At 36.6% G+C, this 26,535-nt stretch overlaps 2 protein-coding genes across 6 annotated transcripts in view; both read right to left on the bottom strand.

The window, feature by feature from the left end:
* Positions 1-118: 118 nt before the first annotated feature.
* LOC127415183 (Y-box-binding protein 1) lies at positions 119-11,732 on the bottom strand. The gene is made up of 8 exons (XM_051653815.1): positions 11,384-11,732; positions 5,531-5,594; positions 4,983-5,016; positions 4,779-4,868; positions 3,502-3,825; positions 3,324-3,409; positions 1,395-1,659; positions 119-435 (listed from the first exon to the last, which is right to left on the bottom strand). Exons 1-7 carry the CDS (start codon positions 11,715-11,717, stop codon positions 1,431-1,433), a joined length of 1,161 nt encoding a protein of 386 aa, XP_051509775.1. The 5' UTR covers positions 11,718-11,732; the 3' UTR covers positions 119-435; positions 1,395-1,430.
* Positions 11,733-13,071: 1,339 nt separating this feature from the next.
* LOC127415189 (peptidyl-prolyl cis-trans isomerase H) overlaps positions 13,072-26,535 on the bottom strand; it is a 36,369-nt gene continuing 22,905 nt past the window's right edge. For 4 of the 5 annotated variants that reach the window (XM_051653825.1, XM_051653823.1, XM_051653827.1 and 1 more), the window contains 4 exons: positions 19,780-19,822; positions 16,163-16,255; positions 13,828-13,915; positions 13,072-13,739 (listed from right to left, as the gene is read on the bottom strand). In XM_051653825.1, the coding sequence (XP_051509785.1) occupies positions 13,600-13,739; positions 13,828-13,915; positions 16,163-16,255; positions 19,780-19,822 (364 nt within the window). In that variant the 3' untranslated portion in view covers positions 13,072-13,599. The remainder of the gene's footprint in view (positions 13,740-13,827; positions 13,916-16,162; positions 16,256-19,779; positions 19,823-26,535) is intronic. The other variant, XM_051653824.1, reaches the window with a different exon arrangement.

Here is a 26,535-nt window from a genome sequence, read left to right as displayed (position 1 = left end):
TACAGGTTTTTATTTTAAATGGATGTAAATAAAGTGCTAGTAATGTGAATGCAAACTCCAATGTAAGCAGACCTCAAGAACTGTTAGTTAACATCAAACACCACACGTACAAGAGAGGAACTGTTTCTGGTTTTATTTGAGCTTGCCTTGTTAAAATTCATGTTTTGGATACATAAAAAGTTATTTAAAAATGTCAAACTGACCAGATATCAAATTACTTTTAAAAATCATTTGGTGTAAAAACTTAAGACCGATTTAGAAAAACATTTGCTGTTTCCCCAAAACTATCAGCTGTCACAAAAATAATGGAAATAAAACAGGTCTGCATAGAGTCTGCAGGCAATCGGTGGTAATCTGGTCGAAATGCATTTTTGCAAGCTTAGACGATCAAAGTCATTCCTTATTGCTCAGATCTTGGATGTTTCTTCTTGACAACTGCAAAAAAAAATGAAAATGTTAGCATTTTAAACGACTTTTAAAACCTATAAAATATACTTTGCTCAAAATGCCAGTAGCACAGACACAGTGTATGCCAGAACACTGTAGACAGTCTGTGAAATCAAATCCACTGCATTATCATCTAGCCTTCCATCAATGAAAAGTGCAAACTGCAGCTGAAACACCATGAAAACTAGACACCATTCCCCATCCCCTCTTCTACTGCCACACATCAATCAAAACAGTTAAAAAAGGGATATATCCAGGTCATATTTCATATTCCTACAGAAAATAAAGTTTAATTTCAGAACTATTGAGGTTTCGCTCTTTACCTTAGTCCATTGACATGTTCATGACAAAGCACATTCCCTCCAAATTCTCTTTACCGTTATGTATCCAGACAGTTTGAGTCTGCCAATTCACATTATTCTCAATAAGACTATTTTTGGTAAAAACAATTACCAAGTACAATGATTTATTTTAATCTGCATAAATTAAAGGCAATACAAATACTACCATGATACATAAACACATTTTCTTCCACATTTGATTTCCCCCCCCACCCCACACCAATTTAACTTTATTTCCATTGCACATGGTAAAGAGATGTGTGTGTGTGTGTACTTCATGGACATGAAAATTGTAACAATGCAAAAATAGGCTTGATTGTCTTTATGCAAAAATATTTATTTCTCATGACCTTGAATGGTTTAAGATTCACCCAAAAATTAGTAAGAGAAAAAACAGAAATCCAAAGACTTAAAACCACCAGAAAAGAAAAAGCTTAAAAGGCAACTTTAATGGAATAGTGAATGTTCTGGTCTATGAAAGTGGGCTCAAAGCTAAACTTTTCTTTTTATGGACACTAGCTTTGATATCTAATGGTAACTCTGTTAATACACATCAGTTTTGACATGTAAACAGCACTGAAGTGGAGAAAGCCAACGAGCACCCACCCGGCCGGATGGTCTAGATGGTCAAGCCGGTAGCGGTTAATCTGCACCGCCCTGTTCGGCTTCGGGAGCGGCCGATTTGTCAGCTGATGCGTCGGCTGCCTTGCTGTCTTTGCCGTCCTGAGGCTTGGTCGTCTGGGGCCGTCTGCGGCGGTAGTTAAAGTTGCGGCGGTAGCGGCGCTGACGGGGTTCCTGGTTCTGCTCACCCTCGTCCTGGTTCTCCTTATCCTCCTCCACTTCCCGCGCCGGCCGGGGACGGGGGGGACCCCTGCAGGACACATACAGAGTGATGTTAAGAACTAATCCACTTTGAATTAACCACAAAGCTTCAAAGATCCAATAAATTAAAGGATTGCACAAGATAAATGGTCTGGAAAAGAACCATCAGGCTGAAATCTTTAAATGTACATAAATCTTTTGAGAAAAATGTACGGGACCAGAATTATGATGAATAATTTCAGCTAGAGCTGGGCTAAAAAACAAATCTAAACATTGAGAAATGTTATTAAAACAACCTTTTGTACTGAAACACTGGACACATTTAACTTTGGCAGCAAAATGCTTCTGCACCACGAAAAATCAGAGGACCGTCATAAAAATAAAGAGCCATGGAAATTAGCCAAGGAGAGAAATGACTTGACATAACAATGATTTGTTATTTTAAATATTTCTTTGTAAATAGAAAGATGTGGCAAGCTGCAGGTTAGTTTTTTTTGCTTTGCCCTGTTTGGAATTTTTTTTACAGTTTATTTAAATTAGATGCCAACTCCATGACAGCCATAACAATCAAATTAATTTTGAATGGAAAAGCAGCTATAAAAGAACAACTGTTTATCATTCATTTGACGTGTCATTTTTAAAGTCTACTGCATTATTATGCACATTCCATCACAGTGCAAAATATACACCGAAATTCAATGACCGGATTTTTTCCAAATTGACTGGCAAATTTATCATTCCTGAACACGTGTAAACTCTGACACACAGGCACAATTTTATATTACATTAAAAAAAATAAATAAATAAAAAAAAAAAAGTGTATTTTTATATATGGGTCAATGACGTGACACTTTTGTTTTCCAGATCTATTAAACCATTAAAAAAAAAATATGCGTCACAATTGCAGTTCACAAATCAATAACTTAAATATACCTCTATGATAAACATGTTTTTAACCAATGAGTTCAAAGACATTTTGATATTTTTCTGGAAGTTAAAGTAAAAAAAAAATGTCATGTGGTGTAACTGTCTGGAGACATAAAAAAGGTCTAAATAAAAGCAGAAAAACTTAAATTAAAATGTTGAATGAGTAGTGCAGAATCATCTGATCTTCTAAAAAAAAAAAAAGCAAGCAGTGAAAATTGATTAATATTTGAAAATCTTTTTTCCACCAAATTAAAGTCATGTGGTGCAACCAAAATATAGATAGCCATTTTGTCATTGACAAAAAAATAATTTTTAGACCTTCAATACTGCTTGTGAAATTACTCATTTTGTCATTAAATATTAATATTTTGAAATTAATGTAACCCAGAGAAAACTTCTTGATATTCTTCACACAAAATTCATGATTTGAAAAAAATATTTTTCACCTTAATCATTCATTTAAAGTTAAAGCATATTTTTTAAGTTGCACACCCATTAATGTATTGATGGTTACACTACATAACATTTTTAAAGAAAGAAATTATTATTATTATTTTTTTGTTTTAGAAAATGCTCAATCACCAGCTTTGGACACAAACAAAATTTGGACACAAAGAAAAAAATTTGACAAACTTGATACACGCATTTTAAACTAGATTTTTAGAAGTTTTCCTGTTTTTATCAACTAAAATAACCTGGCGTCAATGACCCATATCACCCAATCCCAATTATAACCCTGTTCATGTCACTGTTGTGGTCTCACATTTGTGACCACGACATGCAAACCTTGGTCGGAAGCCTCTGTAGTAGTTCTGCCTCATTGGTTTGTTGCCCTGGTCTGGACCACCCTGGTTCTCGTCACCTTCACCAACCTACAAGTCAAAAACAGTGAGCTTTGAACTCAAACGGTCATGTTAAAGAAACACTTAAGCGACTGGAGTTCTGGGGTCATTCGTTTACCCACCTCGGTCATTTCTCCTCTCTGGGGTGCGTTGGTATAGGGGGGACGTCTGCCATAGCGCCTCCTCACAAAGTATGGTGGGTAGCGTCGTCTGCCGGGGTAGGTGGGTCTATGCTGCTGTTGCTGCATCTCACCCTCGGGGGCAGGCTCTCCACCTTCCCTCTTCTCACGCACCTCTCCCTCACCGTCGCTCTGGTAGTTATCCTGGAAGTCGCGAGGGGGGCCTCTCCGGCGGGGGAACCGCCTGTATCGGTTCCTGTCAGCTGCGTACTTGCTTCCCTGCACAGGCACGCCACCTGGGCCTGTAACGTTGGCAGCCTCGGCACCCTAAAAGAACAAAGAGAAAGCGTTCATCAAATTTCTTATTCAATACACACATTTGGTCTACATAATGGAAGCAGGGTGGAGAAAGGTCTATAAATCACTCTAAATAAGCTGCTCTCAAGTCTGCGCAGATATAAGATATTTAAATCAATATCTCCATCATACACGGACACTAGAGAAGATATTTTAAGGAATTTAATTATTTTGATTCCAATTCCACTTAATTCTATTAACAATCCTTTAAGTACTTGAGGAAGCACCAACTGCTCCAGTAAGTGGTTCTAATAAACACTAAACAATAATATTTTTAAACTTATTAATTGAGGTGTGCCAACATTAATTCAAACCACATAGGCTTTGGTAACATTTTAATGTAATAAAATTTAGATTAAAAAATAGCTTTAGAACAAAAATTCTACTCTAGGCATCTCCAATTACACATTGGAAATGTATAATCAGTCAGTAATTATAGTAAAATAAAGGCACTGTTCGACGCTTCTAGCCACGCAAGCTCATTTGCACATTGTGGTGTTCAGACCACAATTCAAAACTAAATGCACATTGCCACGGGGGGTACTAAAGCGGGCATTAGCCTAAACTGTCTGCAATCTGTATTTTCTTTCAGGTCAACAACCGTCATGGCAGAGCAACTGTTTTGAGGAGAATATTGTGGAGCATGTTAGTTAAAGTCAATATGTTTAAAGCAACTTAACTGAAAAAATACATCTGACTACATGGCACAGTAGTCATGGATATTTGAAGGTTACTCTGTCCCCCAACCCTAACGGTTACTACCGTGTTCGCTAATAAACACCACAGCCGAAAGACGTTTTTCCCCAACCCTAACGGTTACTACTGTGTTCGCTAATAAACACCAAGACATCCAATGCCTTGAATTATAAGGATGATTTTATTAGTGGAACTCTAAACAATAAACTATAAAGATTCAAGCTCACCTTCTCCCCCTCTACTACATCAAACTCCACAGTCTCTCCGTCCCCAACGCTACGAAGATATTTCCTTGGGTTGTTCTTCTTTATGGCGGTCTAGATACAAAAAAAAAAAAAAAAAACAAAGACCAATCAGAAAATTGTCTTCCTCTTAAAATAACTTAAGTATGTGCATATTTGTTAATTTTGTTGACAAGAGCAAAAAATTACCTGGTGTACAAAGACATCTTCCTTTGTGTCATTCCTGCAAAAGTTCAGAGAAATAAATGTCAATAAATTGAGGACAAAAAGCAGCACATAGATTTGAATAACCATTTAAAGCCCTCAAATGGCTGAAAAAGCAGTTCCTGCATTGACGCATTTCCTATTGAAATGATTTGCTACTTTCTATTGCTAGTTGGTGGCAGGAGGTCTTAGAGGTTGGGACACTCATTCTAGGGAATTTTATTGGACAAAAAGTTTGATGCACCAAGTGTTAAACCAGAAACCATTTTCCATAAAGAGATATTTAAAAACATTTACTCAGTTTAAAAACTTTTAGGAGTACAGTAGCCTATGGATGGACTGTGTTAACAGACGAAAAGTCCCAAAACTAACTTTGATTTCATTGGGTCTATAAATGTGTGAATAAATTATAGCATGCTAGTGTAAGTCAGGTCTGGCTTTGTAAGGATATAAAGGCTGTAATAGGATTGAGATGTTCCCTGACCCACATATTATATTAGCAGGAGTCTTTAGAGGCTGAATATTATATTTACCTGTTGATAAAACCGTAGCCGTTCCGAACATTGAACCATTTCACTGTCCCCAGCACTTTTGTTGCTTAAAAGTGAGAGAGAAAAAGAAGGGTTTTTTTTATTGTATTCAAAACTGCTTAAAAACAGAAACACAATGAAGTTATTTCTGTGACTGTTTTTGAATGGAACAGATGCATCAAACTTGCAAAGGCATTTAAAAGACATCCTTGACGAGTTAATTTCATGCCATTTATTTATAACCTCCAACTGTGGTGCTTTAAATAGTTTGTGATATCAGGACAGCTGCTCTTATCAGAAGAACGCCCATCACCATGAAAGGCCCTGATTGCTAACATAAGTCCACATTATTAACCTCTTATTTGTGATATGTTGACTAAAATATTGACCACAGAATGAAACAAGGTAAATAGGATACAGTTTTAGGGAATGAATGAAGAATGCAAAGATGGACAATAATGTTACATGGGAAACATTCTTCTTTCCATGAAGCCTGTTCAGGAACATGTCTGTCATATTACAGCTTAAAATCAAGACAGAAATAAGAAATTATACATAAAGAAATATACAAAATGAATATTGTTATTACTAATATTATCATCTGATTTTAAGTATTTTCATTACACACAAAAAAAAAAAAAGTTAAATGGCATTAAAGTATAATTGCTAATTTTAAGATTTTTAATGAAATGTGACCTAAATATTCACCCTGAATATGGCAAGCTCTTTTCACATTTACTCCTTAAAGCTAACGTGTAACTTTTTATATTACTAGTACATAGGATTATGCATTTTAATAGTAACTATTCCAATGGTTCCTAGGAACATGCACGAGTAAGTATTCGTTCTGCACAGGCTACTCGAGTATTAAAAACAATACCCTAATATCGCAAATTAATTTTCCTTTATGCATCTGTCTGCTGTGAGCAGCGCTGAATTAGAATGTTTTCCCTCTGAATCACTCACCAAATCTCGCAGAAAAAAAATTGAGTCCAATGGGGGGCGCTGTAGATGTTGTCGAGGTGTTTGGATGAGATGACCTTTGTGCTTTTGAAAGTGAGGCAATACCTGTAATATTTTGATTCTTATTGAATTCTACTTTGTATTTAGTTCCTGTTGGATTCATGCAAACCAACAGATGAGGATCAGCTTTTATTAGTGGAAAGTGTGAAGCAAACACGAAAGCTGATAAGACCAGTAAGTGTGTAAAATCTGAATACCGACAGAGCGCATTTTTGGTCAAACTTTATATTAGGTGGCCTATGTACTAACATTAAATACATACAAGACTATGTATTTACTGTGTAACTACGTGTTCTGCAAAATTCCCACATTTGCTGCTACTGAGGTTGAGGTACGGGGAGTAAGAGAAGGGTTATGGTTAGAGTTAGGTTTTGGGGTAAGGGTTGGGTTTTAGGGGTACAGTTAACAGTGTAACTACAAATGTAATTAAATGCAAGATGTATGTATAGTATGCATATAGTAGTGTGCTGTCTTCAAGCATCAATTAATGTTTGCACCTTGTGTAATAGTTGTGAACAAATCCCTCAATTGTCCTAAGTGTCAAAAGCTTAACTGTTTTTATATATCATTTAAATTGTTTTAAAATAATATTGCCTTAGTCTTTCTTTACTGTTACCGGATGGCCCCAGACACAGAGACTACAAGAGTGCAAATTGAAAGAAATTCCAGATGCAGTTTATTGTGCCACTCCAATCCCAAACAATAATAACCAGAAGAAAAAATTGATACACAATATGGGATTTTAATTATAAAGAAGCCCGAAATACACATGAGACTCTTATTTTGAAATGTCTGCGCTCCCAGTTGTGAACTCACTAATGGCTGATTCGCTGAGAAAGTGAATCTGATTCAAACTGCTAACCTGAGCTCCTGAGTTCAAACCCGCAGTTCTTTTCGGGTGATTCATGAAAAAGATCCGGTTCAAAAGAGTCTTTTGTTCACGACTCCCTCGCACTGGGTTTGTTGTTGCGTGTGGTGCAGCGAGCTCATCAGAAATGGAACAGATGAAAAGCAGCACAAGATACACTGAAATATGAATTCAGTAACTCTCAAGATAATATCTGACGAAACCGCATATGAACGCACAACCCGACTGTCGCCAATGAAGACTAGATTTCAAATTGCCGCAATCAATTATTTTTGGTCGCATTTGCGACCATATTATTCGCAGTCTGGTGCACTGAAAAAGCAGACTTACCACTTGCTTTTCTGAATAACATGTGAAATGTTAAATTTGATAGTTTTTGTAGACTTATGTAGTTAACATCTGTGCATTTACACTCATGCCGTCAGAATTTGTTTCTTTGTAAGCTCCGGGTGAGAGCAAATGTTTTTTTACGGTTATTTTTATCTTTTTTTCCCCAAACGAAAAGCATAATTTGAAAGTTCTTATTTTGAAACCGTTCTCTGAAAAGTTTGTGAATAAAGCATAATGAGATACACGTACGTGTCATACGCGTTACTTTTAACATGCATTTTAATTTACGAGTAATCAAAAAATGACTACAAATTTATTAGAAAATGTCCAGCCTAGTAATGGACACTAGTAGTATCCATTTCAGTCACTAGTACTTTAATACTACAATTAACTATTCAATTAAAACTGGTATCAAATTGGACTTCTCTGCCATTGAATTGGATTTGTGGTTCAGATATTTACTTCAAAATTGTAGCTTATGTATCCTAAAAGTGAGAAGTATCTTTTAATTTTATTAGTAACTACTCATTAGATACTAGTACTTATTCCAAAAAATGACAAGTACTAGTAAAAATGAAATAGATACTAATGAGACACCAGCACCTATCCCAATTGTTACTAGTAATTATTTTTTAATTTTACTAAGATTTTGAATTTAATTACACAGTGGCCATTCTTACTAGTCAATACATTTGAAAAGTAAAAAGGCAGTTGTAACTAGCAAGATAGGAAATGTAACTAGTAACAATTGGAATAAGTATTAATAAAACTGAATCACTTTTGGAATACTTACTAGTAACTAAAAAAAATAAGCACTGGTATTATAAAAAAAAAAAAAAATAGATACCAGTAAGCTTTAATATACACACCTATCAGCCACAACATTAAAACCACCCGCCTAATATTGTGTAGGTCCCACTCATGCCACCAAAACAGCGCCAACCCGTATCTCAGAATAGCATTCTGAGATGCTATTCTTCTCACCACAATTGTACAGAGTGGTTATTCGAGTTACCGTAGACTTTGTCAGTTCAAACCAGACCAGAGAGGTCAATTCTCTGTTGACTTCTCTCATCAACAAGACGTTTCCATCCACAGAACTGCCCCTCACTGGATGTTTTTTTGTTTTTGGCACCATTCTGAGTAAATTCTAGAGACTGTTGTGCATGAAAATCCCAGAGATCAGCAGTTATAGAAATACTCAAACCAGCCCGTCTGGCACCAACAATCATGCCACGCTCCAAATCACTGAGATCACTTTTTTCCCCCATTCTGATTGGGGATGTGGACATTAACTGAAGCACCTGACCCGTATCAGCATGATTCTATACTCTGCACTGCTGCCACACGATTGCCTGATTAGATAATCGCATGAATGACTGTTGGTGTCAGACGGGCTGGTTTGAGTATTTCTGTAACTGCTGATCTCCTGGGATTTTCACACACAACAGTCTAGAATTTACATATAAGTGCCCGACCGATTTATCGATCTTAACCTTTACCTTTGATATTAACCTTTCACAGATATATCGGTATCGCCGTATATGCTTTCTGATATGTGCAGAAATTAAAACGTTTTCTCCAGAACATATAATGCAGAAAACAATGCTTGGGGTGATTTAGAATTGGTGTCATAACGTAGTTTGTCCAGCAGAGTGCTCTGACTCCATTGTTTACAGAGCTGAGTTGACGTGGTTCTGCAGACAGTGTGGAGTTAAGCGGTGTCTTCAGGGTAAGGTGCTAACTAGTTTGTGAAATACATACTGGAAAATAAATAAACAATGACCCCATCATTTCTCCTTTTTAATATAACTAATAACATTAACCCTGTCACTCATGTTTATCACAGCTGTTTGCTGTTAGCCAGCTATAGTTCGTCAGTGCAGTCAGTAACGTAGCAGATTGAAAGGTTAACATCAGACTCGGCAGGTGTAAATGCTTCTTGTTTTACAACCTGCCCCTAATGGACTGGCAGTATTAAAATAGTCAGCATTTGACTGATACTAAACAGTACTATTGATGTTTATTTAGCTATTCTTTATTTAAATGGTCAGCAATTGACGGATACTAAACATACAGTACTGATTTTTATTTAGCTATTTATTGTATTTGTATTTATTCTTTATTTTCTTAATGTTCATTTCTAGAATTTGACAATGCATAGTAATAATGTCAAATATTCTTTGATAAAATATTTAAGCAGCCATCTGAGTACCTTGGCATAATCATATCGGTGCAAAATCCACATAGAAAATGTGTTTTCATTCCAGCTCAAATTAACTATGTCGGCCACCATATCGGTAATCGGCGAATTTTCCCTCTCTAAAATATGTATCGGTATCAAAAACAGTTTAATACTGAAGTATCAATGTAGGAGGAGATGCTGTTGAGAGGCTAACTGTAGTTAGCACACTAGCCTAAGCCATGTGGCTGGATCGAAGCCAAACAGTGCAGATTCTCCATAATCTGTACAGGACACAAGAAACGTACTTAATTTATACATTTCCTTTGAGATCGCGATTAACCGGTGATCGAGGTTTCCGGTTAAACGCTGGTAACGCTCAGTTTCAATTAGCAGCATCTCAGACAAAAGACGCGTCCATCATCCAAACGCCATGGCGGACATTTTATACGGGGGATATCGAGGTAGAAGTCTAATGTGATTGTATAAGTATCGATCGTCTAAAGTGTGTAATATAAATAGTCTTTCTGATGATCTCGTCGCTGAAAGAAAGTGTAGATGGCGTTAATGGAGACGAGGACACGTAAACACGCCGCGTCAAACGCTCCACATGAACAAAGGGAGAGAGAACTTAAGCTGGTTTATCTTGGCGAGCCTGCTAGACCCAACAGCATTAAATCGCGATTCGGTTTCAGATCGACAGAACAGGACTATTGGACTCGTATAACCCCGAGGATGTGTGTATTTCACATGACTGTCTTAAGATGATAAGGGTCATTTCACGATCAAGGCCAAGCTTATGGTCACAACATCTACGGCCTGATCAGTCCATAAATACATGCATTGGGCCTTATTCATTGAACATCAACAGAGCGAGTGTGTAGGAATCGTTCACGAATAAAATAACACAATTTACGTTAAAACGTTTCCTAACTAATTACACACGATTCTATAAAAGATCAAAGACTTACTGATATTTAGTAGTAGTAATAATAATACTCGTTTCGAAGGTTTCTAATGTTTAGTGAACCGTCATGCAGTGGTACCGGCTCCTTATAATCAGAATCGCGGTGTCGGGCCGCGCGCTGAAGCACGCGTCATGGCGGGTTTTCCATGCGCACGCGGATGTGATGAAACGCGGCACGCGAGCCAGTATTTAAACCGGCAGAGTCCGTTCAACGTCTCAAGTTCAACCGTCATAAATCCTTAAATACGTAAAATAAACGTTATATTAATACACCAGTCCGGTCTCATCACGGTCATTAAATGCATAAACGACACAACACGGTCGCAGACAGGCCACGCGCTGTCTCTGACTAAAAAAAAAATCGTTATTATGCAAATGTATAAAAACTCTTCAAACAATGGTGCGTCAAAACCCGGTAGACGAGATATTTATTTCAACATACGACTATCGCAGTCCTACAGGCAGAGGTTTGGCTGACGGGCTTACCGATGACCTTCTTATCCCCCGCGGTAGCTGAGGCTGCCGGGCTGGACGGGCTTGATGGGCTCTCCGCGTCGGCGGCAGGCTGCGGCGGCGGCGGCTGCTGCTGCTGTGTCTCGGCCTCGCTGCTCATGTTGCTTTCTTGTTGGTAAAGCCGGCGGTGGCTCTCTAGTGTGTGTCCCGGTTCTAGATGGTAACCTGGGCCGGCGGTGGTGGGGGCTGCTGCCTTCGGGCTCTCCGCTTTCCTTTTTCCGCTCCCGTTGCCGATCGAACTGGACGGACTGTGAAAAGATGCCGGATGATATTCTGTCACATCTCTCCACCCACTCCTTAATTCCATTCGTCGATTGTTTCGCGACTAGTTAACGTCACTCATTTCACTGAAGTGCATTGGTTATATCTGCTGTCAATCATTTGGAAATAATTCCATATAATTTTAAATCTGCCCGTGATTGGTTCTTAAAGAATTAGCCTCACCCAAAATACAAGACGCCATTTAACCTTCCATGCTTGCGGATGTATAATCCAGACAGGAGGCAAATATTGGTCGATACATGAAAAATCATGTATCTTTTCTACCGTTTTTTTTTATTATATATATATATATATATATATATATATATATATATATATATATATATATATATATATATATACCTTAATGTTTAGGAAAAATCCTTCCCTAACATGTAAACATTGAACATACAAATGCATATTCGTACAGTGGTAAATTTTCCAAATAGGTTCAATTATTATTAATAATAAATCGGTCGTGGAATATTGTGATCAAAGACTTTGTACTATTAAGTTCTCGTTGTTTTCTCTACTATATATATTGCCATAAGTGATTATGTTAATACCAAACTGTATTACTATCTCAAACATACAGTATAAGCAAACATAAGTCGTTCAACTTCTGTTTATAAGTCTAAATGACTTATTTTTCACTTTCAGAGCACAGTCCATGGTATAGGTTCATGGCTATATAGCATAATGTACAATATAATACATTCAAACTATACTTTTTTTTTTAAAATATACTTTTTGTGGGCTGCGTATTGTGTAAAACTTGTGAAATATGTCTCTGTCTGTCTATCTATCAAACACCAACAAGAAGCATGAAGTATTGATAGCTTTAATCACTGTCGTCCTTTAACGCACAGATCAGGAAACTTAATATATCCATGGTTTTAGTGTAGATGTGTTTTGTGACAAATCCCATCATATTGACTTCACCCACAGCATTATAAAAGGAAGCACTCAACGACCGTAACTGAGACAGGCCATGGCTAGTTGCGAGGCAGGCCCAAACTACCCCCTTTCTTTTGTCATGCAAATATGTTTCTGGCACTGTCGAGGAGACCTGGTTGAAGTGTGATATTTTTGTGAATGCTCCGGCCATGTTGTCCCACACAAAGGCGGGTTTTAACGTTGACCCCACAAGCCTCCCACAGAGCCCAAAACTCTTCCTGCACTTCAGCTGAAAGAGCCCTTTTGTATCCGTGTGACAGTCCAAGAGATGGGGGAAGGGGTTTCTGGGTTTAGGATGTGGGTTAGGGCAAGTAGCTATAAGACAAAGGAAGTACACTCAGGGAATTTACATCGAGTAGGGTGCCTTTTAAGATGCTGGTTTAATATCAGATGATGTAATTCATGTATAAGTGATATCAATTATGTCTGGAGTTTTAATGAGGTAAAAAAAAAAAAAAATGTTTCAACGCTTTAAAAAAACATGGGTCAAAATGTATTTAAGAAAACACAGTCAACAGTGTTCGTAAGGCCATTTCAAAAGGGCGATCAAAAACAAAAGCCTTGTGGTTCAACATGTACAAAGAACACATGGTTCTGTCTTGAATTCAAGATGAAGTTTTCAAGTTTGTCTTTTGTTGTTGAGTTCAAAGACATTTGCAAATATCACCAGAGGACAGAGGAGCCACTGATGAAATCAGCTTTGAAACAGTGACAAGTTCTAACCAGTGATTTCACTGTAATTTACAATATGCAATGTAAACTAGTCATGTTGGTCAGAAGTCTTTCTGTTGCATCAAATTAAAAAATAAATCACATTTCTCCACACTGGCCGATAACAATGGGCAGCTTGGGCTTGTTGTTGGGTCCTGTTGGTACATTCTGTGCAAGAAATTTTAATTGATATAAGAATAGTAATCAAAAAGTTATTTCTCACATTATTGTCCTCAAATATGTTTGTGTATGACAGACCTTCAACTTGGCATACCAATTAACTGATACATTTCAAATAAGATAAATAATAAACTGAAGTCAAAAAATGTGTGGCTCACAAAAGTTCTCATGCCACTCACTTCAATTTTTCTCATGACTAGCAAACCATCCACCACTTTTCCTGCAGGAACAATAAAAACAAACAGATAATTATGATGAATGATGAGTATTATTATTATAGTATATAAGATTGGATTTGTCCAACTTACCAAATACCACATGTTTCCCATCCAACCAGTCACACTTTGTGCAGGTAATAAAAAACTGACAGCCGTTTGTTCCTGGCCCACTGTTGGCCTATAGGAAAAAAGCAACAACATTAACTTAATGACTGGAAGCAACATAGATTAAACAATAACATTATATGATAATATAAAAAAAACCAGTGTCAGTACTGTAATGTGAAAGAGCAACAATATATTATTTTCATTGAAAAGTATTATTTATACATCACGTGATCACACGAGAAGTCAGTTTCCGAGACTTACAGTACCCTAGGATCGGCCACATTATGCCTCCTCACTAAATCTATCAGAAATTTCTGCATCGGCTCCAGTGTGTTTACCTTCCCTTGTGGCGCTAGCTTTACCAGCATGGGAGACCAGGGTTCGGATTGCACATTCAAACCAGAAAGCAATTGCGTTTGCACAATCAGTTACTAGCGCGATTCATAGGTTGCATTTTTACTCCACTTATGGTTAGGTTTAGGTTTAGGGTTGGGGGATACAGCTTATAATTGATGCATTCCTCTTCACTGTATAAAGGCCTGTTCACACCAAATCCATGACGATTTTGCGAGATGAACTTCTGATGGAAGGTCTATTCACACAGAGTTCCCTGTATAGTAGGCAGTGCTGTTGTTGTTCTACAAACATTTATACCAGTTAAAAAATGAATATATTGAACACTGTTCAAGCATTTATTTACCTAATTTGGCATAACTGTTTAATTAGATTCTTTCCATGGTGTTGATGCATTTTGAGGAGTATATAATCGATGTTTTTTATGCAAGTGAGATGAGTAGAGCACTGTTGCGTATTTATTTGCACAAGTAATTTGCTACGAGTATATTCCAAATGGACTCCCGAAACCAACTTCTCTTTTTATAATGCCTGGATAATATAACACAAGGTACAGTGATATAAATACACATGGAATAACGTACGTTAAGAATAACAGTTTAGAATAAAATCGGATGCATAATATTAAAAATAATATAAAAGAAAAAATTAAAAATAGCAGTGTGGTTCTGCAATTCATTTGCCTACAGTATAACATTGCATGTAACAAATGTTTTTTTGGGACATTTTACTACGAGCTTAGTGCAAACAAACTGCTGAACCTCGCTGCTATTTTTTAATGCCATGAGAATATCACAGGCACAGTTATATACATATTAAATAATGCACATTAAGACAAGACACCATAAGCAGACTTTAAAAAACAGAGCGGGCTTATGTTTGCAGTACAAAGAGTTCATCGTTCAAGAACTGCAACTATTTATTTTTAAGAATATAATTTTTGGGGGGGGGGGGTGTAAAACCAGTACGTCCATTGCCGGTGTTTGGCAGTTGATTAGCACCACCAACGCGCTGGTTTGAGCAGAAAATGACAAAAAGCTCTCTTCTCATTGGTCAGTCAGTTTTCAACGCAGTGTAAAAAGAAAAATCAGACCACTCTCCATAAAAAAACAACCTTCGGATTTGTCGGACCCGTATGAATAGCGCCATCAGAATCCATTCTTACCATTCAAAAACTTGTTCGAAATGAACATTCGTATCGTAAAAATGGACTTGGTGTGAACAGGCATTTACAGCCTGTACAGCTGAAAACTACTCTCTTTTGGCACCCCTCCGTGGACATTACACCCGCAAAATGGAGCCCACATGCGCCCATGTGCCCAACAACACTTACCAGTTATAGCTAAAGTAAAGTCAACCTACATTTCACAGCAGTGAAATGTAAAATTGATAAAATCAGTTTTCACACAATCAATATTAAAATGATTTGTTATTTCACACCTTTTTAGATTGTAATAGTTTTAAACATGTAATAATTTGTATTTTTAGAATGGATTTTCGTAGTTTAATATTGAAAGTAAAATCTGACAATGCATTTGAAAAGTACCAAAAATAAATGATGAAGGCCTGGTAAAAAGTTTCCAAGTTAGTTTTAATGTGAATGTTTTAATGAAAATCCATCCCTGGGACATGAAGTTGAAGAAACACACATTTATGTGTGGCGAATAAGTTCAGCTGGATTCAAACAACGAAGGAGCGCATTCCTGCTGTTAGTAATTTTTCCAAATGCAAAAAATATTAATGGTCCCAAATCAGGCTTAGGATTTAGGCTCCTTATTCTTCTTCAAAAATGTTTTTTTATTTTGGGGTAAAATATGACTCGGACATGTTCTTCGTAAGATTCACTACTTTAGCTTTGGAGCATTCTGACGTTGTAATAACTAACAGTATTCGACAATAGGGAAATTCAAGCACCATTAATCTAAAATTGTACTCTTTTAAAGTGTGTGTATGGCAGCTTTACCATTGACAAGAGTCCTGGGCCAGAGTGTTTCATTCGGAAGTTCTCATCTGCAAATGGTCCTCTGTAGATACTGCAGATGCCAGTCCCATCACCCTGAGAGGGCAGGACAATAGCGCTTAATATCACACTCAGGGTCTCAGGGTAGGGTTTCATCAAGGTCTCTTACAAGGCAATCACTCATTAAAGTGTGTGTTTGAACTAGACACTTTAAAAAACAGGAATTGTGTGGATCTATTCAGTGTGTCCTCTTATAAGTGCAGTAGGACCCTATGGCCTCTATAGACAGACAAAATAAACAATCTGCCCCGAACAATAAGTTCTTTTTGCACATTCATTAAAACACTTTTGCCAAGGTCACTTTCATGAAAAAGTCTTATTACTTGAAACTTTAATAGCATACATGACTATCTACCATTTCTGAGAAGTCTGTAACTGAATAAAAATTATGCTTTGTAGTTGCAGCAATGGAACAGTAGTTTGCTTACATGAAATTTCATGTCTCTCTCCACAGTCCATTAAATAAACTAGGCTAAGAAGCCTGTAAAAAAACTAAAAACTTTGACTAATGACTCAATTCAACTATCAAAAAATAAATAAGAATAGAATAATGTGGAAGGAGGCCAGATAGATTGTAATGATCTGGATACATTTAAGAACACGCTCTACTAAAAATAAGTAACGCACAGATAATACAGAATGTTTAAGAAAAAACTACATGTAAAATGCCCTTCACATCCACTAGTGTCTTGACCTTAGCAGAAGTATCTTAAGAGAAGCAATAAAACAACACAATATTAAGTCTGATTAAGGAGGAAATGATGGTTTACTTGAACTAACGCAATTATATATTAAACTGAAACACAGCAATGATTCTTATGGTCTGTTTATTTTGGCCTTTAGCTTATCCATGTAGAAATCACATAAAAAATGGTTTTAGGCTTCTCAACTGTATAAAAAAGGTACTTAGTTTGCATTGTTGATTCATATGTACAGTTGTGGCCAAAAATATTGGCACCCTTGGTAAATATGTGCAAAGAGGGCTGTGAATGAAATGTCTACAAAATGTCTTTTCTTATCCTTTTGATCTTTCATTCAAAATATTTACAATAATCTAACCTTTAATTGGGGGGTGTAGGAGAGGAATCTCATAATTAAATATTTTTCCACAATTATTGGCACCCCTAGAAATTCTTATGAGTAAAATATATCTGAAGTATATTCCCATTTATATTTTACATTTTTTAGTACACCTGGGTGACTAGGAACAGACAATTATTCAGCCATGACTTCCTGTTTCACAGGGGTATAAATATGAGGTAACACACAAGCCAACAGTCATCCGTCACAATGGGTAAGACCAAAGAATAAAGTTATGATGTGCGGCAAAAGGTTGTTGAGCTTCACAAAATGGGAAGTTGCTATAAAAAAATAGCTAAAGCATTCAAAATGCCCATTTCCACCATCAGAGCAATAATTAAGAAGTTCCAATCAACTGGAGATGTTAAGAATCGGCCTGGAAGAGGACGTGTGTCTATACTGTCTCCAGGCACAGTCAGGAGGATGGGTCGAGTGGCCAAAAATTCTCCAAGGATCACAGCTTGGGGTCAGAAAGTCTCCAAAACTACAATCAGAAGTCACCTACAAGTTGTTTTGGAGGGTTTCAAGTAAAAAGCCTCTGCTCTCATCCAACAACAAACTCAAGCGTCTTCAGTTTGCCAGACACTACTGGAACTTCAAATGGGACCGGGTTCTATGGTCAGTGATACAAAAATAGAGCTTTTTGGCAGCAAACAAAAGAGATGGGTTTGGCGCACACAGAGAGGTAGCCATATGGACAACTTCCTCATGCCCACGGTTAAATATGGTGGTGGATTTTTAACGTTGTGGGGCTGTTTTTATGCCAGAGGTCCAGGACATCTTGTTCGGATACATGGCATCATGGACTTTATCAAATGCCAACAGATAAAAAAAAATAAAAACCTGACTGACTCTTCCAGAAAGCTTAAAATGGGCCGTGGATGGATCTTCCAGCAGGACAATGATCTAAAACAAACATCAAAATCAACACAAAAATGGTTCACTGACCACAAAATCAAGGTTCTGCCATAGCCATCCCAGTCCCCTGACATGAACCCCATAGATAACCTGTGGGGTGAACTGAAGTGGAGAGTCCACCAGTGTGGACCTCAGAATTTGAAGGATCTGGAGAGATTCTGTATGGAGGAATGGTCTCAGATCCCTTGCCATGTGTTTTCCAACCTCATTAGGCATTATAGGAGAAGACTCAGAGCTGTTATCTTGGCAAAGGGAGGTTGCACAAAGTATTGAATAAAAGGGTAGCAATAATTGTGCCACACATATATTTGACAAAAAAATAAATAAATAAAAATAAACATATATATATATATATATATATATATATATATATATATATATATATATATATATATATATATATATATTTTATTTTATTTTTAAATAAAGCTTGTGTGTTTGCAATTGTTTGATGTCCCTTAGAGTATAGATTTTTGTGAATATTTTGAATGAAAGATCAAAAGGATAAACAATGAGATATTTTTCACAGCCTTCTTTGCTCATATTTATCAAGGGTTCCAATATGTTTGGGCACAACTGTATAAGAGCTCTCAAATGTAACACTTTTTAATCTAGATTTGACATTTGTCCTTCAAGTTGTTTGTTGGTGTATGATAACAAACAAGCATACAAATGTCTGCAAAAACAAGAGCATTGTATTATATGGAATGTCCAATGGCATTATAGTGTATTACAGAGGCAAATACACTAAATCTATCAGAAAGATACACTATATGGATCTTTCAGTATCATAAAAGTAGTCCATACATGTGAACAAGCATGCTGCTGCAAGAAAGCTTCTTTCATTAGATTTTCACTGAAAAATGACTTCAATTTCGGGTTGTCGCATGCCTTCAGAAGACTTGGAATATGTTGCACGAGTCACATGGACAACTTTTATGATACTTTGGGGTTCTTTTTTAAGCTTTAAAGTGAGTCACTATTCACTGTTATTGTATTGAAAAGATGGACTGTGATTTCTTAAAACATCTTTTGTGTTAAACATAAGAAAGTCAAATGGTTTTGGAACGACATGAGGTTAAGTAAATTATGACAAAATGTGAATTTTTTGCTTAACTATTCCTTTAATTGTATTTTACTTCTTGCATTAATCATTTTCAATGTAATTAGCCACAATCGCTGAAAAAACCTTAGAGCAAAAACTAGTTCGTTAACCATTTCATAGTTAAAGTAAAACATAAACATTGAGAAAAAGGCCCTTCTCAATATTTTACAGCCTTTTGACAATGTCCGTTGTTTAATTTAGTTTTTTTTATCTATATAGCCCAGCTCTATTATGAAGACATTAATACCAAAGAATTAATTGCAAATATAAGGTCACAGCAAAACAACGACATCATAAATTTAGACTTTTATATACTGTATTTGAACAGATGGAAGTAAGCAAACAGTCAGCATACACTGTTTGCTCTACTTATGAAAATAACTTCTGAAACATGTCAAAGCCATACACCTGGAAAATAAATGGAACACTATTATCTGGATCATAATGCAAAACTTACATTGACAAAATCACCACCCTGGATCATGAAGTCCTTTATTACCCTGACAATAGAACAGAACACACATTCAAACAATTCATTTGCAATGAACATTATGAGATACTAGCAGCTTGCAAATTAAAAATACAATGGTAACTCAAGCATTTAAATCATTTTTATTGAGTTTAAAGGTTACGATTATAGTGGTCAACCGATATGGGTTTTTTTAATGGCCGAAGCCGATATCCAGAGAGCAGGGTGGCCGATAGGACTATACAATGCCAATATATCACACAATTTAATATAGTAAATAACAAACATAAAATAGCTAAAAAATGAATAAACTCTTATATAGCACTATATTTACTCAATTTCACACTAAACTTTAACTTTGTAAAAAGAATTAAAAAAAATAATATTGGTATATAGCAGTTTCTTCTGATTTCTGTTTAGTCATCAAATTTTAGTAATTTATTTGCACATGAAGAAAGTGTTAATATATTAGGAAGAAGGAAATAACAGTACACACATTAGTCCAGCAACCATGGATGGCACGTCCACGTTATCAATCGCATTTTCTAAAAAAATACCAAATCAAACCAACTGCACATACAGTGCGTAATGAAGGAGACATTTACTCATAGTGCACGTGAAGCACTTTTACTTTGAAGTTGCACTCACACACTCGTGCGGGTCCAGTGTGAGCAGCAATCTCCTGACAGTTTAAACGACCTGGATCACCTGCTTGGATTGTTACGGAGTGACCATCATGATTTGGGAATCAGAGGAACTTTTGATCCTGATCCTGAAGTTTTTGATTCTGGCTGATAGAATACACACTTCAGAGGAAGATTTATGAGCGCTCCACAGGATGCTGGATCTGCTAAATTTGTGTGAGGTTGGTTTATTACATCTATTTAAATGAGATATGCACATATTTGCAGACGGTACATGATATTAGTTTTATTGATATTTGTTTTTATCAATATATTTATTATTTTCATATAAACAATTTACAGAATCAGTTCAGTATACAAGTAAACAATCTTATCTAATCACCCTCCCACCCCTATCCCACCCCTCAATAGACAGAACACTTAATTGGACATTATTACAAGGCATTAAGCTAAAAAAAAACAAAAAAAAAAAACAGGTTAAAGTAAAGAAGAGTTACATTATCACATCAGCATTTTCAATCAATGTAACATCCAAATTATTCATATATTCAATAAATTTGCCCCAAGTCTTTTCAAACATTGGTGATTTGTTTTTTATTTTTAGATTAAACATTATTTTTTTCAAAAGGAACATAGGACGAAAATTCTCTAAGCCATACAATATGACTGGGTGGTTCTTCTGATTTCCATTGTATAGCTATACATTTCTTTGCTGCTATCAGAGCCATCTTAACAAAATTCTTCCTTAGATCAAGTTGGAGGACTGATTCATCCCCCAATAACATAAATCTCGGATCAGATAGAAGCTTAACATTAATAATCTTGTCAATAGTTTGTATTATATTTCTCCAATAGGTTTCAAGTTCCGAACAAGTCCAAAACATATGCAATAATGTACCAACCTCTGTTTTACATTTAGGACAACATTCTGAATATGAATCACTTATCTTGTGTAATCTTTCAGGTGTGTGGTATACCCTGTGTATAATATTAAACTGTATTAATCTATGCCTACTCTTATATGAAAATGTTAAAGCTTTTTTACAAATTAATTCCCAAGTATCTTGTTCAAAAGTACATTCCAGATCTTTTTCCCATTTAAGTCTAGAAAATGATACATCCTCCCCATACAAGTCAATAAAGTTGGTATACATATAAGACACAAAGCCTTTGGACACTTTTTTCTCTCTTATAATATTGTCTATTGAGAGTGAGGAGAGAGACCTTAAATGACCTCCTTGTAAAGTAGTAATATAATGTCTCACCTGTAAATATTTAAAAAACTGGAAGATAAAACTTTGTTCTCAATTGTTCAAATGTCATGAGTGTGTCCTCCTCATATAAATCTCCAAACACTTGAATGCCCTTTTCATACCAACACTGTGTTATCCCATCTTTTAATACCCTTAGGAAGAGCCGGGTTGCAATGAAATGGAGTATTGTTATATACTGGTAGTAGATATATACATTTTTTCTTGATCTCAAACCCCAATTTGCAAGTGTGTTTAATGAATTAGTTATTAACCTTCTTCATAACACAAGTCAGGAGAATGAATAAAGCCTTGTCTAGAGGTATTTCTCCTGCATGATATTTTTCAATTTGTATCTATGCAGGTGCAGATGTACTATTCATCTGCCAAAACCATAACGCTCTCATATGTGCTGCCCAGAAATAAAGCAAAAAAATCTGGGAGTTGTAATCCACCTTTTTTAAATGCCATGTGTAATGTCTTAAGTTTAACACTCCGAGTTTTATTATTCCAAATACATTTTCTAATCGAGCTATTAAGATTATTAAAAAACTTTTGTGGGATAGAAATCAGAAGAGTTTGAAATAAATATAAAAATTTAGGAAGAACGTTCATTTTTATGCAATTTATCCTGCCAATTAGTGATAACGGTAGTGAGTTCCATCTTTCCAGGTCTCTCATTACCTTTTTAAGTAATGGGGAATAATTCAAAGAATATGCTTCTTCCAACTTCGAAGGAATATTTAGTCCTAAATAAAATCTTTTCTGAATTCCATTAAAAAGGGATGTTATTTAAGGACATTTTCTCTGCAGCCACATTCAGTGGCATCATAACACTTTTATTTATATAAATTTTATATCCAGATATTTCTCTAAAGTTTTCCAATAATTGAGATAAGGTAGGCAGAGATGATTCAGGGTTAGTTAGATATAACATATCATCTGCGTACAGTGATATTTTGTGTACATAGCCTCCTATCTCTAGCCCATAGATTGATGAGTGTGCCCGTATTGCAGTGGCCAGGGGTTCCACCGCTAGTGCAAAAAGTAGTGGAGATAGAGGACATCCCTGTCTGGCTCCCCTTGACAAATTAAAGTGCGACGATAAATCGGAGTTAGTACGGACGGTTGCCGACGGACCTCCATACAACATACAAATCATATCAATAAATTTAGGGCCGAAATTCATTTTTTGCAAAATAGCTATCAAATAAGGCCATTCTACTTGGTCAAAAGCTTTTTCTGCATCCAAAGAAAGAGCAATCACCAGAGAATCTTTTGGTTTTGCAGAGTAAATAATATTCATAAGCCTCTGTATGTTATCAAAGGAGGATCTATTTTTAATAAATCCAGTTTGATCCATATGATTTAAACTAGGCAAAACCTGCTCTAACCGTAACGCAATCATTTTAGTGAGAATTTTATAGTCAGAATTAAGCAGTGAGATTGGTCGATATGAGGTACATAGATTAGTGTCTTTGCCAGGTTTCAGCAAAACTGTAATTAAAGCCTGATTTAAAGTCTCTGGTAATTCTTTTTTATGAATTGCCTCTGTATACATCGAAAGCATCGGATCGGCTCATTTCTAAAAAAAAGTTTTATAAAAATCCATCGAGAAACCGTTCAAACCAGATGTTCTACCTCCAGCCAGTGCAACAACTGCAAATTGAATCTCTTCTCGGTCATTATCACATAAGACTGGGATATCCAATTTGCTTAAAAAGTTTTGGATTTCAGCTACATCTACTCCTTGAGACTTGTACAGCTATTTATAAAAATCTAAGAATTATCAGTTAATTAATTTAGGGTGTTTAATACATTTATTTTCTGACGAACATATTGTAGTTATAGTCTTACTAATTTCTTCTTTTCTTATTTGCCACGCTAATACTTTTCCAATCTTATCCCCATGCTCATAATACTTCTGTCGTGATCTGAGAAGTGCATTTTCTGCTTCTTTGGATGTCAAAATATTATATTCCAATTTTTTGGATTGCAATTGTTGAAACAGCTGAGCATCTTTAGTCTTAAAATGTTCTCTTTCCATTGATAAAATTTCTTTTTCGAGTAATTGTAACCTATTTTGATATTGTTTTTTTTTTCTTACTGAAAGAATAATATATGATTTGGCCCCATAAGAATGCTTTCATAGCCTCCCAAATTATACCCAAAGAAGCTGAATTCCTGTTTGTAATCGTAAAGTTGTCTATATTATTATTTATGAAGCTCAACGCTTCAGAACTGTTCACTAAACGGCTGCTAAATCGCCAAAGCTTACAATTCCGCAATTCCGAGGAATGTTGCACTGAAATAAGCAAAGGGGCATGATCTGACAATATTCTTGGTAGACAGTCACATAATTCAATCAAATACTGAATTTACTTTTTTCCTTTTAAGTCTTTGATTTAACTCATTGACATTCCAAGTAACATACTTATAATTCAGTATACTTGACATTAACTATAGATTAGTCATTATATTTGCATCTAGAAATGATCTCTAAACAGCCCCAAAATTAAATAACTAAACCGTGTTCTGTCCGACCCCCCTACCACTCCCACCACTTCCCCAAACGAAGTGTGAAACTTTGAACCCCCATGACTGATTGTGCACTGCAGCATACAGTCGAACTTGACTTCCTCTTCCTTGTCCAACCTAACTAGCTCCCAAGTACTGTCAAACCCATCAAATGTTTGACTTGTATTATGTACTTTCAAGAAAACATATTATTTACTTCGAACAAACCTACTACAAAATAATCCCGGAATTCACACATTTTAGTAAAATTTTTTACAATCGAGGTAAGAAACCGATCAAAGTCCAAAATATGATAAATAAAATCATGTTTTTCTCAAACCAGATTTTAAATATATAGTTTACCGTTGACAGAATTGTGTCGTTAATGTTCATCCAAAAGAAAAACCACTCACCCCTGTTACTTTGGTACAGTTATTCTTGCATTGTTTTTGGGTGATTACTTTAGTAGAGTTTATGGATCCCCAGAATTCTTTGATATGCCATTTGCTGGTGTCTTATCCGGCAGTCAAGTGTGGATGATGTTGTCGAAGATAAGTCTCTGCTGATGCTTTGGAGTTAAAGGATCTTTGTCCCTCCGGCAGCTGAATCCTCAACGTCGCAGGATGAAGCATGGCATAAGTGACGTTGTTATAACGTAGAATTCTTTTGAGCACGCTGAATTCTTGTCGCTTTCTGAACAAGGTCAATGACATGTCACGAAATATCATGATAGTAGAGTTGCCATAGGTGAGCTTGCCCTTTTCTCTAGCCGCATTGAGGATCTTAAGTGTGTCTCCATACCGAAGAAGACGATTCAGAACAGCCCGTGGCTTGCCATTTTCCGCTGGTCGTTGTTGCAAAGTGCGATGGGCTCTTTCAATTTCGTACATCTCGTCTTCCTTCCCCAGAATCTTAGGTAGCCCTTCCTTCAAAAAATCCACAGGGTTTCTACCTTCCACTCCCTCTGGGAAACCGACAAGACGTAAATTCTGATGTCAAGATTGATTTTCGAGTTCATAAATTTTGTCTTTCAGCTGTTTAATTTCGTCATCAATAGCCAACTTGACATCCGCGACATCTTTGTGAAGGCCCATTACTGCTTCTTCCATCTCCGTTTGCTTTGTTTCTACCTCCACCATTCTCCGATTTATTGATTGTAGTTCATTACTCATTTTCACCAAGGATTCTGTGAACTTACTCAGGCATCTGTCGATTAACTCCTGAATTCTGAGAAATCCCTTTTCCATTTCTGCATGGAACCATGGCAGAGGGTCCGATAATGGCAGTCTCATATCTTGAGCATCTTCTTTCTTATTGTCCGTTTTCTTTGGATTCGGCATATTTATCGAAATGTTCAAAGTGCAACAGAGTTATTATTTTAAAGAAAGTACTTTCGTCGTGTTAAACGTCTTCAGGGAGGATCATTTAGATTAAATTATTTGGGAGCTCCGTGTACCACATCTCACAATAGCGCCGCCATAACCGGAAGTCAGTTTTATTGATATTTGCCCTTTTTATCATTAAACAAGACAGTTAAATGTTACAGGGAACTGTTGAGGAGAGAGAGGGAGAATGAAACAGGCGAGCACTTTTTTTTTTCTTCCCTTTTCTCCCCAATTTGGAATGCCCAATTCTTCGTGAATTCAAAGTCTTCGTGGTGGTGTAGTGGCTCACACCTCAATCCGGGTGGCGGAGGACAAATCTCAGTTGCCTCTGTGTCCGAGACCGTCAATCCGCATATCTTATCACGTGGCTTGTTGAGCACGTTATCGCAGAGACGTAGCGCGCATGGTGGTCCATGCCATTCTCCGCGGCATCCACGCACAACTCACCACGTGCCCCACCAAGAGCGAGAACCACACATTATAGCGACCACAATGAGGTTACCCCATGTGACTCTACCCTCCCTAGCAACCGGGCCAATTTGTTTGCTTAGGAGACTTGGCTGGAGTCACTCAGCACGCTCTGGATTCGAACTCGTGACTCCAGTGGGGGTAATCAGCGTCAATACAACAGGTGAGCACTTTAACATTGAGCTCAACCGCGTCTGCCATGGCTCTCATATGTGGAACATTTAAATGAGACTGTGTTGCACACCGGTCTATTATTGTAGTAACACGATGGCACGTAACAACAAAATTAACCCTGACTGGTCGTGTACATGTCTCAGACGCATCACATGCAAGCAGGCAATTCTCAGTGTCCTCAAGAAACAAAACGGCCAAAGGGGAAGATTTATTGGCCTCTACGATATATCGGTCAACCACTAGATGAGTGTAATTTTTTTGATGATGAAATACTTTCTCCTATCCCAGAATCAACAGAGAAAACAC

The sequence above is a fragment of the Myxocyprinus asiaticus genome, chromosome 24 (genome assembly GCF_019703515.2).
Source record: "Myxocyprinus asiaticus isolate MX2 ecotype Aquarium Trade chromosome 24, UBuf_Myxa_2, whole genome shotgun sequence".
Lineage (NCBI taxonomy): Eukaryota > Metazoa > Chordata > Actinopteri > Cypriniformes > Catostomidae > Myxocyprinus > Myxocyprinus asiaticus.
This window is presented reverse-complemented; position numbering and strand designations above follow the sequence as displayed.

Bases quoted from the DNA above. Each gene is read 5' to 3' on its own strand.
- LOC127415183 (XM_051653815.1), bottom strand. From the start codon at position 11,717: ATGGAATTAAGGAGTGGGTGGAGAGATGTGACAGAATATCATCCGGCA. The intron at 5,595-11,383 runs GTAAGCCCGTCA...CTCACTTTTAAG, and splicing joins GGGGGATAAGAAGGTCATCG to CAACAAAAGTGCTGGGGACA. The intron at 3,826-4,778 runs GTGAGCTTGAAT...TTGTTCTTTTAG, and splicing joins ATGTAGTAGAGGGGGAGAAG to GGTGCCGAGGCTGCCAACGT.